This window comes from Lepidochelys kempii, chromosome 22 (genome assembly GCF_965140265.1).
Source record: "Lepidochelys kempii isolate rLepKem1 chromosome 22, rLepKem1.hap2, whole genome shotgun sequence".
NCBI classification, from domain to species: Eukaryota; Metazoa; Chordata; order Testudines; family Cheloniidae; genus Lepidochelys; species Lepidochelys kempii.
In genome coordinates, this window is record NC_133277.1 from 14,744,787 (window position 1) to 14,761,363 (window position 16,577).

At 46.7% G+C, this 16,577-nt stretch overlaps 1 protein-coding gene across 4 annotated transcripts in view; it reads left to right on the forward strand.

Annotated features, from left to right (window-relative positions):
• BCO2 (beta-carotene oxygenase 2) overlaps positions 1 to 11,443 on the forward strand; it is an 82,669-nt gene extending 71,226 nt beyond the window's left edge. For all 4 annotated transcript variants that reach the window (XM_073320801.1, XM_073320799.1, XM_073320800.1 and 1 more), the window contains 7 exons: positions 3,157 to 3,285; positions 3,477 to 3,637; positions 4,347 to 4,514; positions 5,157 to 5,294; positions 6,237 to 6,419; positions 9,536 to 9,646; positions 10,052 to 11,443. In XM_073320801.1, coding sequence (XP_073176902.1) covers positions 3,157 to 3,285; positions 3,477 to 3,637; positions 4,347 to 4,514; positions 5,157 to 5,294; positions 6,237 to 6,419; positions 9,536 to 9,646; positions 10,052 to 10,165 — 1,004 coding nt within the window. In that variant the 3' untranslated portion in view covers positions 10,166 to 11,443. The remainder of the gene's footprint in view (positions 1 to 3,156; positions 3,286 to 3,476; positions 3,638 to 4,346; positions 4,515 to 5,156; positions 5,295 to 6,236; positions 6,420 to 9,535; positions 9,647 to 10,051) is intronic.
• Positions 11,444 to 16,577: the final 5,134 nt, after the last annotated feature.

Consider the following 16,577-nt stretch of genomic DNA (forward strand, 5'->3'; position numbering starts at 1 on the left):
GCCCTGTTGTAGGAAACTGGCTTTTTGTTATCTGCTCAGCTTAGCTGGTGCTGTGGCTCCAACTCTCTTAATGAGGCAGAGAAAACAGCAGAGCCTGACAATAGCTATGTGGAAATGGCCACTAGTGAGACTTGGAACAAATCAGAAGAAATTGCTGCTGTAATGGATGAAGGAATCCAATGGGACCCCCTGTTCTGGGGCTGGAAGCTGTGCCTAGATTTCAGCATGGGGGCAGGTGCCAGGGGCGCCCATTAGTGGGGAGGGGACGTGAGAGTTTCGTATAGGAGGTGTGCAAGCTCTCAGGTGGAGTTCTTAACTACAGCACAGAATTAGTGTGAAATGTAAAAAGAAAAGGAGGACTTGTGGCACCTTAGAGACTAACCAATTTATTAGAGCATAAGCTTTCGTGAGCTACAGCTCACTTCTTCAGAAGTGAGCTGTAGCTCACGAAAGCTTATGCTCTAATAAATTGGTTAGTCTCTAAGGTGCCACAAGTCCTCCTTTTCTTTTTGCGAATACAGACTAACACGGCTGTTACTCTGAAACCTGTGAAATGTAAGTTCTGCAGAGGAGATGTGCCCCTGGGGCAGGGAGTCAGTATTTTGTTTACAAACAGAAGCAGGGTGACTAAGATAAGAGATAAGAAAGGGCTGGTGATTAAATTAAGGATCTGGAAGTCTAGCCTGTAAAACAGATGAATGCATCCGATGAAGTGAGCTGTAGCTCACGAAAGCTTATGCTCAAATAAATTGGTTAGTCTCTAAGGTGCCACAAGTCCTCCTTTTCTTTTTGCGAATACAGACTAACACGGCTGCTACTCTGAAACCTGTAAAACAGGAATCCCTGGGCGTGGGCGAAGCTGTTTTAGAGGGAACGCAGGGGACTCAGAAAAAATACAGCCAAGTCCTCTGAGCCAAGGTTACGTTAAGAAAAGGGTGAGATTTGGGGGCATAAGTGAAAAGGGATCAAAATCAGGGGAAGGGATAGCAGTAGTATAGAGCAAAAAGAACAGGAGGACTTGTGGCACCTTAGAGACTAACCAATTTATTTGAGCATAAGCTTTCGTGAGCTATAGCTCACTTTATAGAGAACTTCCTACTTTACCCTGTGGCCCACAGTATCTGAGTGCCTCACAAGGTCTAACCTATTTATCCTCACAGCCCCTCGGTGAGGTAGAGCAGGGCTATTATCCCCATTGTACAGATCAGGGACTGAGGTACAGAGAAACTAAAGGCCAGATTTTCAAAGGCATTAAGGCACCTAGTGGGATTTTCATAAGCGCCTAGAAGGTTAGGTCCTTTGTAAACCTAGCTGCATCTTTGGGTGCCTAAAAACCTTTGAAATTCTGTCCCTAAGGCACTGGCCTGAGGTCATACAGAAAGTCCATGGGGGGAGTAGAAGTTTTACTGGATTAAGGACTAGAAGATTTGACTCTCCAACTTTCTTTCTAGAGGAAGAGCTGCCCAGAGCTCCTGTGCCTGATTATTTTCCATTCCTGCCTGTAGTGGCCCTGAGATACCTCAGAAGCGTTAGGTTTTTTCTCAACTTTAAAATACAAAATTTTCTTGGTGTTTGGTTTTAAATATTCTCCTGTGAGAACTGCAACTCAGTCACTGTAGTGCTGTGCTTAAGAGCCTTCTGGAAAGTAACTAGCCTTTAAACAGAAGTAAAAGCAGTGTTGCCAACTCTAATGATTTTGTCAAGAATCTCATGCTAATTGTTTTCCTTAAAGCCTCAGCTCCTGGAGTCAAGTGGATATGTGATGGTTTCAGCCTTTATTCTTAAAGAAAAATGAAGTTTCTAGCCCTCATGGCTGTGGAAAGATTCAGAATGTGACCCAGTGCACCCTAAAGGCTCAAAAAGCAGAAGGCAAATTAAAAAAAAACACCATTTTAACACCAAATTTATAAAAACACTATTATTTTTACATAATCTCATGATTGTAAAGCCAATCTTATTTCTGGTGAGCCTGATTCATGATTTTGAACATTTGGGATTGGCAGTACTGTGAAAGTAACTGGAAAGTGTCAGTTTCACTCCTGTTTAAGGTTAGTTTCTAGTCCATTATTTGTAGTGAGGCAGGTGCAGTATAAACTCATGGGGCCTTGCCCTAGCAGGATGTTTCCAAAGTTAAATGATCTATTCCAAGCTTGATGAACTGCAAAAAAGTGGTAGAAAGTCATCTAGATTTTTCTACAATTGTTGTATTTAAGAGTTAGTAACAAAGAATATACATTACAATTTTAAACCTACCCTGGGTGTCCCTTAAGTGATTTGACACAAGATGTGAGAACATGTTAGTATTAGAGGCGAGTGGGTCTAATTTATTTAATCCTCTTTTTTATATAGGAATTAGATACAGTGCTCCTATTAGCTAATTTCCAAATTATTATCGGCAACAAAACCCTAGAATTTTCAGGTGCCTAAGTAGCCCCTGGAATCCCAGTTAAAGTTGCCTCCCCCTACCCAAATCTGAAATGGCGCCCCTGGCAGGTGGATAGAGAAGTGGGGGTGGGTTTGGGTTCTGCTGTGAACTGAATCTGAATTTCAGCATGTGTCAGGGTATGGTCAGGCATTAACACTGCAGCTCCTGTTCATAAAATGTATTTGTCAACATGGTATTCTCCTGGGACAATCAAAGAATTGCCATTCTGTGTTGATCTCAAACTGGAGTGCTCTGGCCAGCCTGTATACTGTGACAGAAGGAATGGGTTTGGGAGAACTTGAACACATGGCTAGAGAGGAGCTTTCATTGCCTTGTGCCCAATAAATAAAAGAAATAGGAAGACTGTTTGAAAGGAGAAGGCATGAGTGTGTGCTCCACAGGAAGTGGGGATTTGTAGTACTGGATGAATCTAGCCAAAGCTTTAAGAGCTCATTAGCTGGGATTTATTGTCAGCACCTGATGGGATTCAGGGGTGGGTGATTGAAATATTTAAAGCTGGCTGGGGGATTTATTCCAGTGGGAATTGTGTGGTTAAATCCCCCAGTTTGCTTTGAAAATCTCATCTGGCATGTCTTGTATCTGAAGACTGACCCATTGGGACTCTGAACACGGAGAGGGCTAATGCACAGACCTGTTTGGTGCCTGCCCTGAAGTGCTGACTGGGTCAATCCTGGGTCTCTGGGCTGATGGACACTGTTTCTCCTTTCCAGGTTCCAGCTATAACATTATTCGGATTCCTCCGCAGAAGTCAAACCACAATGACACGTTACAGGGAGCAAAAGTTCTGTGCTCCATCGCTCCAGCGGAGAAGATGAAACCCTCCTACTATCACAGCTTTGGTGAGGTGCCTCCCATCCTCTAATAGGCCCTCTGCATGCAGATCCAGCACACAGTCTACAAGCTACAACTTGCCATACTGGCTTCTAGTAGCAGAGGCAGGTTGTTCACTCACCCATGCTCCCAGCAGTTCTCGTGACCTCATTTGCCTTTTGGAGTAAAATGTTTTGATTTTCTGCTTCTGTCCATTCAGGAATGAGTGAGAACTACGTGATCTTCATTGAGCAGCCCATCAAGATTAATCTGTTTCAGGTCATCACATCCAAGCTCCTGGGGAAGCCCATTGCTGATGGGATAAACTGGGAGCCGCAGTACAAAACCCGCTTCCACGTGGTGAATAAGCACACGGGAGAGGTAAATCTTCTGCCATTCAAGCTGGTACGCAGGCCTAGATTTCTCCTGATCAGTCAATCTTAGAGCCCACAGGAAATGCCCCTGGCTTTTGGCAGCAGCAACCTGGGCTGTATTGGTCAGTCCAGGAACTACCGTAGTATTGGCTTGAAAACCAGGGAATGGTTAGGCCTCCTGGATGAGGAGTTATTCGGTGCTGGAGCAGAGGTAAATGCAAGAAATCCCTGTGCTGCCCCTTAAAAGAATGTAGATCAACAGGCAGTTAGGGGCTCCTGGGAAGCAGTCCTGGAGTTGCAGGTACAAGGGCTGAGATGTACCTGCCAAGTCACGTGGGGATCCAGGTGTAGGGTGAGGAGTGTGACAGTTCCCCAGGAGGTGCCATGTGGGTGTTGCGGCCACTGTCCCTACTTCTGTGGGGCGTGAGAAGGGATCCCTTCCACTGCCACTCCAGGTGGGGGGTGGTGAATGGTGGGAGGGGCCCTTGTCATGGTGTGCTTTGGGCTCCAGATTTCCTGAATCTGGTTCTGCCCATAACTGGCTGTGAAGCTGTTATTCTGCTGGGGTCTAAGAAAAACTGGTGCGAAAAGTGTGACTGGAGAAATGGAAAGGGAAAATGGGACTCTGTAGTACTGGATGAATTTGTAGTACTGGATGAATCTAGCCAAAGAGATTGCTGGAGGCAGGAACAAAGCTGTTTTTTGTCTCACTGCAGCTGCTTCCAGGGCAGTTTTACAGCAAGCCATTTGCTACTTTCCATCAAATCAATGCCTTTGAAGATCAGGGCTGTGTGGTCCTTGACCTCTGCTGCCAGGATGGTGAAGGGAACCTGCATATTTACCAGCTTCAAAACCTGCGCAAAGCTGGGGAGGGTCTGGATCAGGTAAAGCCCCTGTCTCTGTGTCTGTTGTATGGGACCTGCTGATCCCAGGCTGGCTGAGCTGAAGGCTGGGAAATGCAGAGGGAGCTTTACGGTCCCTGGAGTTAGTTGGTCTCATTGATTTGTGGGTGATTCTTATCGTGGGCAAAATGAGAATGTTTCATTGTTTTAGAAGCTGTAAACTTGTATCTAAGTAACAATGACATTAAGCCAAGGAAGGGCCAGGGGAATGGCCAGGAGGAAGGAATAAAAAGTGCTGGGTAGGAGGGAGAGGCAGAGTGGATGGGACAGTCGACTGGGAGTCAGGAGATCAAGCTTCTATTCCTGGCTCTGCCACTGACCTGCTGAGTGAACTTGGCACTACCCCTCTCTGTGCCGGTTTCCCCACCCATTCTTTGTGTGTCTTATCTATTTAGACTGTGAGCTCTCCCGGGCAGGACTATTTCTCACTATGTCTGTATGGTGCCTGATACAATGGGGCCCCAACCTCAGTGTGGGGCCTCTAGGTGCTATGCTAATACAAATAATCAGAGAGCAGGAAGCCTTGGAATTGGGGGGAAAGTCGAGATGTCCCACCCCGGGGACTGAGCTCACCAGCCTGTTCAGCTCTCTCTCTCTCCCTGTAACTTCCTCTCTTTCTAACAGATCTATAACTCGTCAGCCAGAGCTTTCCCCCGCCGCTTTGTTCTACCCCTGAATGTGGATTCAAGCATGCCCACGGGGCAGAACCTCAGCCCTTTGCCCTACACATCAGCGAGTGCTGTGAAAGAAGCAGATGGGACGGTACGTCTTACAGGCATAAATAACTACATTGAAGGTTGTGTGCACCCGTATTGTATTGTCCTGTGATCTTTTTAGATCTTGCCACCTAAGCAGAATCAGGCTTGTCTGTGTTTGGATGGAAGTCAGTACAAAGCCCTGGCACTGTGTTGCTGGAGATGCTATCTTTTAGATGAGATGTAGAACCAAGATCCTGACCACACATGGTCACTAAAGCCCCTGTGGCACTTTTGGAATGAGTTGGGGTGTTAGCCCTGGTGTAACTTGACCAAATTCTGTCTTTTGATCCCAAAATTCACCCTGCATTTTCAGTTGGATACAAGATTGCTCTTAGCCTCCTTCTCTAAACTGTTGTGTAGTGCTGCAGTGGGTGGTTAATCAGTTCCCGTGTTCCACCCAGAAGCAGAAGGGCTGACTCAGGTCTGTGTAGAGCTGTATGGACACGTTAACACTGTTGGGAGGCCCGGGTTTGCAGTGCAATGTGGATGCTCAAGCACAGACTCAGACACACCAAGTCTGCAAGCCCAGGTCCCACAGACCTGGGCTTACTATGCAGTGTAGACATAGCCCCAGAGGTGGAGTCATCTCAGTGGTGGAGGAGTAATCCCTGGATCAGCTTGTCAAGTGCTTTAGGATCCTGCAAGCTGAAAGGTGCTGTACAATACATTGGAGTGCTGATGCTGGTATGGAGGCTTTCCCCCATAGCTCAGCCTTATGGACCCTTTTGAAATGCCAGAATGCTGTAAGTCTTTTCCTTGTGTGGAGTGGATAAGGGAGCCAGCATGGTTCTGAGATGGGCTGGCTAGAGGTGTCCAGGGAACAAAGCCAAACATTTCATCTTCCCTGTAATAGCTGTGTAGCATGTGTATGAGACCAGTTCAGCATTGAAGCACTTGTCCCAGGTCAGGGCTCAGTAACACTCCTGTGCTCTGTTGCTTGCCCTAGGTCTGGTGCATGCATGAAAATCTCCACTCCGAGGACCTGGAGGAGGTAGGGGGCCTGGAGTTCCCCCAGATTAACTACTCACGGTGCAACGGCAGGAAGTACCGCTTCTTCTATGGCTGCGGCTTTCGGCACCTGGTGGGGGATTCGCTGATCAAGATGGATACAGAAACCAAGAAAATGAAGGTGAGACACAGTCTTTAAGACCCTGGAGTTGTCCCCATTCAATGACTCGGCCTGTGAACTGGCTGTTGTGAGTTTTCTGACCTCCTGCAGCCCAGGCAGCACTGTCACTCATCAGCACTGGGATCTATTTAACAGAGGGGCTGGGGTTGGGCCCGCACTTCCATTCTCTGCCCTGCACTGCATGAATGTGACACTCTAACACAAGAAGCAGACATCTCTGGGTCTCTGGACAGACCAGGGCAGGGGAAGGGGGCTTGGGTATGGAGACAGGATCAAGAAGATCTTAAAGGGTGTGCCGCCACATTATCACAATGAACACAGCACCAGAAATGTGTGTACCAAAAGATTATTGTTGGGTTCAGTGTGCAGACGCTGAGTGGTGCTGGTGGCCTGTGAAATACAGGAGGTCAGACTAGCTGATCTGGTGGGCCTGTCTGGTCTTAAGCTCTATGACTCTAAAAATACAGTGAAATTCACAATGTGGAGGTGATGCTTCCAGGGCACTTGGAATTCAGGCTTTTGGGATCTGGGGCAATGAACATAAAGCTAGGGTGTTCTGCCCTACCAGTGTGCAGTATGTGACTAGGCAGAGTTTATACTATACCTCACTGGGACAGATCTTAATCTCTAGGCCTGTGATGTGGGACCTTGAGTGGCATAATGGGTCTGTGGCAGCCACAAGTGTTTTCCTGCTTTGGTGGGTTTAAACCCCAGACCAGTATTTCCTTGTCAACACTAATAGGCTGAGGGGCCAAAGGGAGGTGGGGTTTGTCTGAAATAAGTCCTCAGTTGGGTTTAATTCAATGCAAGTTTGTGTGTGGATTCTTATTTTAGAAGAAAGTCATCCTGTTTTGATTTAGCTTTAATTGGAATGAATTACCTTAGGCAAAATCACAACAGGGGCATGTTTATGGTGAAATAAGAATGTCCTCCCACAGAGGCATCGAAATGATGAAAGATATGAATTAAACGCAAAGTAGTTATTCTGGTGTCTCCCTTTTTATGTAAGATTTCCCCAAGCTTTAAAAACACGAGCAAGTTCTTTATTGAACACTACAGGAATGGTCAAGACTTCTCCCTGAAAATTTGCTCTCTTTCCAGATTGTCATAATCTGGCTGGGAAAAGCCTCTGGAAACTCTAAATATCACAGGTTTTTGAAAAGGCTCTCTTTGTGCAGGAAGAAACCCTTGTTGGGCTCAGTCCATCCTGGCTTTGCAACAATGGTTCATTAACTGATTATTTGTATTACTGTAGTGTCCAGAGGCCCCACTGAGACCGGGATCCCGTTGTGCTAGGCACTGTACACACATGCGCATTCTCTCTCTCTCTCTCTCTCTCTCTCTGAGAGAGAGTCCCAGCCCTGATGAATAGACAAGACCGAAGAAGGGAGGGGGATGAACAAGAAGTGAAGAAACTTGTTCAAGGTCATAGAGCAAATCTGTGGCAGAGCTGGCAAGAGATCAGTGCCCTACCCACCAGAGCACTAACAAATAATATTTAAGCTGTAATGACTTCATGATTTTTAGTACACTCAAGTACATCTCTTACTTTCTTTACTGTTTTTAACAGCTTTCGGAAAAGGAAAGGTGATCTCTCCTACTAATTGGTGCTTTTTTATTTAGCAAACATTTTCTCCCCTTTATGTTATTGCTGAAATCAAAACAGACGAGTTAGTTTCAGTTACCCTCCCTGTACTACAGGGATTGGCAATGTCTTAATGGTTGTAGCAAATTTTACAGGACCTAGAAAAACCTGGTGCAGGCTTGGGCTAGCTGCTGCATTTATAAAGAATTCCTATTTTAAAAGCAAACATCAGATTAGAAACTAGAATCCAGAAGATCCTCCTGCAGATCATAACACTTTCTGTGTTAGGAATGGCCAGGTGGTCTATGTTAGAAGCAGCCGGGTGGTCCATTGGACTGGGATAGAGGAGACCTGTGTTCTGTTGCTGGCTTTACCATTGACCTGGTGTGTGACCTTGGGCAAGTCAGTTCATGACTCAATATCCACCCTGTGCCTTGCTTGTCTATTTAGCCTGTCTTTGATGCAGGGCCTGTTTCTCACTGTGTTTGTACAATGCCTCATATAATAGGGCATCAATCTCAGCTGGGAACTTGAGATGCTGCTGGAACAGAAATAATGAATAATAATGTTGATCATGCTTTTGAAAACTCTCTCTTTAGTGTTCAGTAAATGACCCTTTCCTATTTAGGATAAGTAGTGACACTGTGCATATGAAAGATTGGAGGGGATGTCTCAGTTGTGGTCCTCTCTTTAATGCTACTCTTCTCTTTATCTACCAGTGGGAAAATGTCTGTCTCAGTCCTGCTCTTGATTTATCTAGCTCCAGTAGGTGTGGTGAGAATGGGAAATACTTGACTTCTTGTTCACCTTGGATGATGGCCAGATGGGGACACTCAGGGCTGCTTTATTGATGTGCTGTCACTGAAAAACAGAGCGAAATCCATCTGTGAATGAAGTATCTCACTATGCCCAGAGCTGGTCTATGCCCCCTTTGTTCCCTTCTGCATTCCCTCCACTAGTTTGCTGTCCCCACTTGTTGCATCTTGTCTTAATTTAGACCAATCCTGCAGGGAGCAATGTGTAGGCAGCTCCAGTAAGTCAGTGGGGTTCATTATTATTATTTTTTTTTAATCGCTTGTATGTTTAGTTGCCAAGAACTCTTGATAATAGGCACAAGTGTACCAATAAGCATGTGACCTTTAAAATGAATGACTGCCACAAAACAAACACTTGAATATAGCAACAGCATGTGTTACTAGATTTACAGATGACTTTTAGACTCTTCAGCATTGAAGGGATTTTCTAAACCTTGATGATCAGCTAGTCATGGGCTGGAAATAAATGGGTTCATCTTAGACACAGAGATCTGCCTGAGTGGAGCTCTACTGACTTCAGTAGGTCCAGCTGTGTGGAGCTAGTTGCAGGATCAGGGCCTTAGATTGTAAATTCTTCAGGGCACAAGGTGTCTCTGCCTTTCTGGACAATACAAATGGGCCTTGATCCTGACTCAGGTCTCTGGATATCAGCAGTATCTAAATCATAATAAAGTGCATCTCTTCTGTCTCTCTTTTTTTTTTTCTTGGCCTGATAGATTTGGCAAGAGGATGGATTCTACCCTTCGGAGCCCGTGTTTGTGCCAGTTCCTAAAGCCACTGCAGAAGACAGTGGGGTCATTCTGTCTGTAGTGGTCACACCCTTGCAGGTAACTCATTCTCACGTCTCACAAGTAGCAAGAAATTGTTGTATGGTTTTTAAATCATAGAATTGGATTTGGTGCCCTCGAGAGGGCAATCCCAACACTTTATTCCCCATGCTCATCTGTTTTCCAGTCCCTGTACTGCTGAGTTTATTTGCAGTCACTACATCCTCTGCAATTGTCAATCTCAGCAGAGCATCAGATTCCAAATAGCAGCCTAGTTTCCAGAGTCAAAGCTGCTTTAAGGATATGTCTGAGTAGCACTGGGTCTGGCTCACCGTCTTGGGTACTGGTTTGAGCAGTCTTGCTGTGCAGACAGACTCTTCCTTGTGGAGTAGGAGATGCGTTGGGGATGGGAAGGCAGAGTGGAACCCAGCACTGCCATTTCTCTTGCTGTCTTTCATTCTGTAGAACCAAAACACTTTCCTGCTGGTCCTGGATGCAGAGACCTTCAGAGAACTGGGCCGCGCAGAAGTCCCAGTGCAAATGCCTTATGGATTCCATGGTACCTTTGTCCCACGTTAATGTAGAAGCCTGCTACCTCATATTAGAAGCTCCTGGCCTCTTGGAGCTCAGGGCTAGGTGAAGCCCAGTGTGAATCTCTGCTTTTCCTTTCCTTTCGCTTTTGCATTGTGCCTTTGCTGAAGGAGCTGCCTCTGTTGCCCCCAAACCTGTTTTGTGTGCTGCTGCAGTATTATTAATGCATAGTGAATGGGTCTGAAGCTAATACTGCGCAAGGTGATAGCCCCTTCTCTAGAAGAGCCCAGTGCCTTGGCTCCTTCCACTGTCCTGCTCTGCCGGTCTGCTGTAACCCCCATGCTGCCAAGAGCTGGGCAGGCCAGGGAGGCAGCAGGTGCCAAGAGAGCACGCTTCTTCCCAGCAGCAATGCGCTCTGAGTTGGAGAGGCTAGTCAGCAGCTCTGCTCGGAGGGGTGGCTTTGGCTTTAGTGCACAAAGCTAAAGGCGAGAAGGGATCAAGGGAAGGAGGGGAAATTGCCTCCTCTGAGTCCCAAGCATGCCACTGCTTCTTCAGGAAACTGTCTCAACTCAGCCAGGAAGAGCAGAGAGGGAGCTGCCCTACTTGGCAGCTGGAAAATATCCGTTCTAGTCTGTCTATGCGCTGTGCGCTAACAGCCTGTGCAAACATCACGACTCAAAGAAAAAGGATCGGTGTCATCCCATGCTTCCATTGAAACCCTCCATATCTCAAACCATGCCCCTGCCACGCCTCTGAGTGAAACCAGCGTGGGTCAAACACCCCTCTGCTGTGTCCCTGCCATGCCCCCTAGTGAAACCAGCGTGGGGCAAACACATCCCTGACATGTGCCCACAGCAAAACTAGTGTGTGAAACATGCCCCTTCCCATCATGTCTCCCAGTGAGACCAACATGGATCAAACATGCCCCTGACACATCCCTGCTACATCCCCCAGTGCAATCAACATGAGTCAAATATGCCCCCACGCCGCATCCTGTTGTGAAATCAGCGCGGGTCAACACATCTGTCATGCCCCCATTATGCCCCCCACAATCCACAGTGAAACCAGCAGGTGTCAAACACAGCTATTTTTATTTTTCTGCTTAGGCACACTTAGAGGGCATTGCCTTAATTAACCTTCCTCCAGTCGAATATAACTCTCATTCATTCATCTTTCAGGTAGATGGGCAAGTCCCTTATGCTCAGATGCTTTAGTTGTGGTGGGATGGGTGAAGAGGGAACAGGTTAGTTGTTTGTTTGTGGAGGCCACATACAGCAACTTATCTGTCTGGCTCTACTAATAAAAGACTGCTCACAGTGATTGGTACATGGGGAATAGGCTCAATTTCTTGCTCAGGGACTTCTCGAATCATACATTTTAAAGGCCAGAAGTGACCATTATGATCATCTCTTCTGAGCTCCTCCATAACATAGAGAAACCCACCCAGACATTTCTGCAGTTGTTCATGCTGATGCAGGTGTGAGGGACAGAAAGCCAGTCCCCTGGGCATGTATTGTTTCAGAAATACTACACTACCCCCCTTTCCTGAGTGAAGAGCACAGCCTCCACCCCAGGACTTTGGCGGCTGGTGTTCACTACACACAAGCTAGCCTGCTCTGCTTTGTACCTAGCTCCAAAGCATCATGTAGGCTAAATAAAGAAACAGATTACCAAATTAGCACAGCAATTCAGATGCAACTCTCCCAAAATAACAAGCTCTATCCCGAGCCTGATCCTGCTACTCATCTCCCCCCATGCCCCAGAGAAAGCCAAGGAAGAGAAATGAGTTTTAAACTAGGGTTGTGGCAAAGCAGGGGGAGAGTATTCCACAGGCAAGGCCCCCTCTCACTGCACTCTAATCCAGCCCTTTCCAAATTAAACCAGGCCTTATCTTGGGCCCTCAGAGCCATCTCAACTACTGCAAATAGCACCCACAAATGAATGGGCCACACAGATGGAATAAGCGTAGGGGCCTCCAGGACAAGGGAAAGCAGCTGTGACTGGAGGAAGCTGACATAGCCCACGTCCTTGTGACAGAGGTCCTTAGAGCAGGGACAGGCCATGTCAATCCAGCCCCTTTGCCCAGGGCTAACAATGAATCCAACAGGTAACACTAAATGGTGAGGAGACGCAGACACTAGGGAGGGCAGAGAAATCCAAAGGCTCTAGGGGCGGGAAATGAAATAAGATACAACTTAGGCTAACATATGTGTGGACAAGTAACCCAACCCCCAGGTGCTTATTGGGAGGGAGAAATCTGAGAGCAAGGATACTGAAACAGTCCAAGATGTGTCTGTATGTGGGTGAGGGAAAGATGCTTGCAGCATGGGAAGAAGGCAGCAAAAGACAAGAGTCTGGTCTCTTTTGCAGATGTCTCCCCTAGCAGTAAGATTCTGAGTAGGGTTTGGTAGGAAAGAGCCCCTCTTTACAAGGCACTGCTATCGTCACACCTGAAATATATCTCTTTCAGTTCAGGCCATCTCATTACCAGAAAGGTAGCCGTAAAGTGGGAGAGAGCTAAGGGAACAGCAATGAAAATGGTTGAGGGGCCAGAGAAATTCACTATGAGGAAAGAGGTCAATCAATAGAGGAGGGCTAAGTACTAACTCCAGGGGGACATAATCTTCTACTGCTCCTAGAAGGGAGGGAGGGTGAGGAATTAGATCAGACCAGAGATACATGGGGGGATAAGTAGGAGCAATAGATGAAATAAAGCAAAGGAAAACTGAGTCCTGTAACTATTTTCCTTGGGAGCTTTTCCTGGTGCAAAGCCCTAGTGGCTGAGAAATGAGACTGGATAAAACACTAGCAAAGGGCAGCTAGTGGGACAGCTGGATGAGATATTAGGAATTTTCCCAGCTCTCATCTTCCTCTGTTCAAGTATCAGGTGCACACGTTACAGGCACATCGGCTGGTAGGTCATACAGAGGAAATTGGATCCAGACCCATAGTTGTAACAAAGTTTGGTTCAATATACAGTGAAAGTCAAGCTTTTCACAGGGATAAAACCTATCCCCTAGAGCAGAAGGCAGGTGATTGAAATGTATATAATACATAGGCTGAGAAAAGAGTGTCTGTACATCTGGGTATAGTGCTTAGATTATCCACAAATACAAAGTTTGTTTTTAAAGTCATATGATACATAGAGTACATAATCAGCACTAACCCACATTTAGGTGAATAGATTTAACAATACAGTTTAGATGTTAGAATCTGAATACTCGGGTACAGCACTCATAAAAAGTTATACAGAGGTTGGGTTGTGGAAAGCAAAATATAACAATGAATGGAGATTGTCCCTCAGTAATTGAGAATTAAGTAGGTTGTCCATTTTGAAAATTCAATCCATGAGGAAAGTATTTCAGTCACTTTCCTGACTGCACTTCTCATCGGCACTCCAGCTCATCCCTCTTGGTATTGCCAATGTCCGGTGATGTGTTCTATGTAGATATCCCTCGACCACCTGATGACATCCGACACCATGAGTTGCCGCATCAGCTGAGTGTAGCATTGACCAATTCTGCATCCTCTCAGCACTCGCTTGTTACTGGGGTCCCATGCGCCCAAGGCTCTGACAATCAGTGCGTGTGTCTGAACCTGGTAGCCCTTAGCTCTCAAGGTTTCGGTCAGAGAGGCATATTTCTCTGCCTTTTGAGCAGCTAGTCTTGTTGGCTGCCTGGGTTGCAGGCCAGATCAACCTACATAATCTTGTTTACTAGCTCCTGCAAATCCTTAGACTGCTCCCTTCATGGAGACATTATGTCTCAGCTAGTTCTCCGGCACTACAGATGGTTGGACAGTAGGTGGTGCACTACACTGTGCCAGGCTCCGCTTCCTGACTGTTGCTAACTGTTAGCTATTGCCTCCAGCTAACAGTGTCTGAGCCCTGCTCTCCCCAGCAGCAGCACAAGTTCACGCTACCACTGACCTGCAGCGTCACCTGGCTGTGTACAGGGAAACCACAGAGATACTACTGTCTGCTGCCCATGCCGAATACCTGTTAGCCGACGGCCAAGGATGGTTGGTGAGGTGCCAGCTATGCCCGTTTATACCATCCGTGACTTTAACCGCTAGGACGCACTGTCCCTTCGTGGCGGGCAGCCCAGGCTAGGCTGACGGATGCCCCAAGGTCCTAACCACCCGTGACTTTAACTGCTAGAGCTCAGAGCTCCTTCGCAGCGGGCAGTCAATACTGACTGACAGGTGCCCCAATGGCAGCACTAAGAGCCTCTCCACACCTGTGACTTTAACTGCTAGAGCTCAGAGCTCCTTCGCAGCGGGCAGCCAGGATTGACTGACAGGTGCCCCAAGAGTTTGCCCCGTGGAGGCGGCACAACTCAACGCTAGGCTCTTAGTACTCTCACCTAATGGCCAGGCTTTAGAGCCAAAACGGCTGAGGTTCTTTAATTGTGTTGGCTGCTTTACAGTAAACCAGAGAAAACAAGTCAGGCTTATGCATAAATGGTTACCAAAATTTATTAAGCTAGATTCTAATCATGTGGTTACAAAATTGCTAGTGCCTACGTATTTAAATGTAGAGATGTTACACACACAAACAAGTTACAAAACTGAAGCCACAATCTCAAAGAAAGAAAACAAAGTATAGAGCTCTATTTCAAAATATGTGTACACTAAAGATAGGAAAAGGAGGACTTGTGGCACCTTAGAGACTAACCAATTTATTAGAGCATAAGCTTTCGTGAGCTACAGCTCACTTCCTCAGATGCATATCGTGGAAACTGCAGCAGGCTTTATATATACACAGAGAATATAAAGCCTGCTGCAGTTTCCACGATATGCATCTGAGGAAGTGAGCTGTAGCTCACGAAAGCTTATGCTCTAATAAATTGGTTAGTCTCTAAGGTGCCACAAGTCCTCCTTTTCTTTTTGCGAATACAGACTAACTCGGCTGTTACTCTGAAAACTAAAGATAGGAGATCAGGTGTGGGTGCTTCTTACCCTCCTTGCGTCTCTCAATTCCAGCGGTGCCAAGCCAGGATCGGTCACTCAATTCCACGGAAAGACGAATAAGGGACAAGGCTTAGGGACCCTCTTAGCTGCAGAAGCCTTGGGAGGCTGTCACTTATCTGACCAGCAGATAGATAATGAAAAGCACTCAAAAATCATGGTGCTGTAGGTCCCCTACTTATACCTCTGTACTCCTTTATTCTCTTTCTCCTTTCTTATGCCAAATTGAGGCTGGTCTGTCTGGGTGACGCCAGCTTTCGCAAGAGTAGTTTACACTTGCAAGGGAGAGAAACAATAAGTGTCGACTACTGGACATTTCTTTTATCAGGGTAAATATTTTCCCACCTAGGATGTTGGTGTGTGTGCATCACGCTATTTAGTAGGGGCTAAGAGCCATGTCTGTCACAGGGCCTCTGCCTGCTGTGAGCTTAATCGTATCTGTTCCCAGAGGCACATTGTAGCAGCACACCTGTGCTTTTCGCAGCTTCAAAGGCTGTGCTGGAATATATGTTAAGTGCCCTGTTCTGGCTTCCTCCTGTGTTTCCAGCAATGCTGGTCTGAGGGGGGGGGCTGTCTGTCTGGCTACAATACCCTCTTCTACGCTGCGGCCATTCACTGGCTCATTCACTTGTCCAAGATTCTGACCTCAGACCCTGTGAGGCTGCCATGAATTTACTAATATAGTGCCCGCAGTATGTGCTGCATTTTCCAAACCCAGAGGAAGACACTATCCCTGTGCTGAGGAGTGCTCAGTCTGAAAGACAAGAAACACACAGGCAGGGGGAGAAAGGTATAGCATACAAGCTCAAAACTACCACCAAACTAGATTTTTCTTCCCCCACAGTTCATCCCCCTTGTTTTCCTCCAAGGCCAGTCTCCAGTTTCATATGAAATATTCTTACACCACAATCCTTCCCTGCCAACACTAGATGCTGCCCTCTGCTTAGATGAGCAATGCCCCTGGGAGATGTAATAGAGAAGCAGATGACATAGCTTGTTCCTGAAAAAGTGGCTCTTGTAGAGGGATATGACAGCAGAGGGGAAGTGGCCTCATAGCCAAGATCAGATAGGGTGTTCCATGCACAAGTGGCATCCTAGAAGGCTTGTGGGGGAAGTAGAGAGATGGCATGACAGGCTGGCACAGGACTGTATGATGCAATAAAAGAGAGACATTAGTAGATGGGGGCAGAGTCACAATGGGCCCTGAAGGGGATGGGCCAGAAGACTGACTAGGATGAGATGAAGGGGGTAAGATGGAGGGATTCAAAGGATGGGTGAAGTGATCAAAGTGACAGGCACTCTCACCGATCTTAGCAGCTGTGTTTTGTATGGACTGCAAGGGGGAGCTCTGAATGTCAGGGAGGCCAGAGAGGAGACGATGAAAGGCTGGAGGAGTATGTTAGAGATACTGTTGCTTAAGAAGCAGTAAGATCTGGATGTGCCCTGCATGTCTGAGGAAAGGGAAGAGGAACAACCACCAATGAGCCCCAGG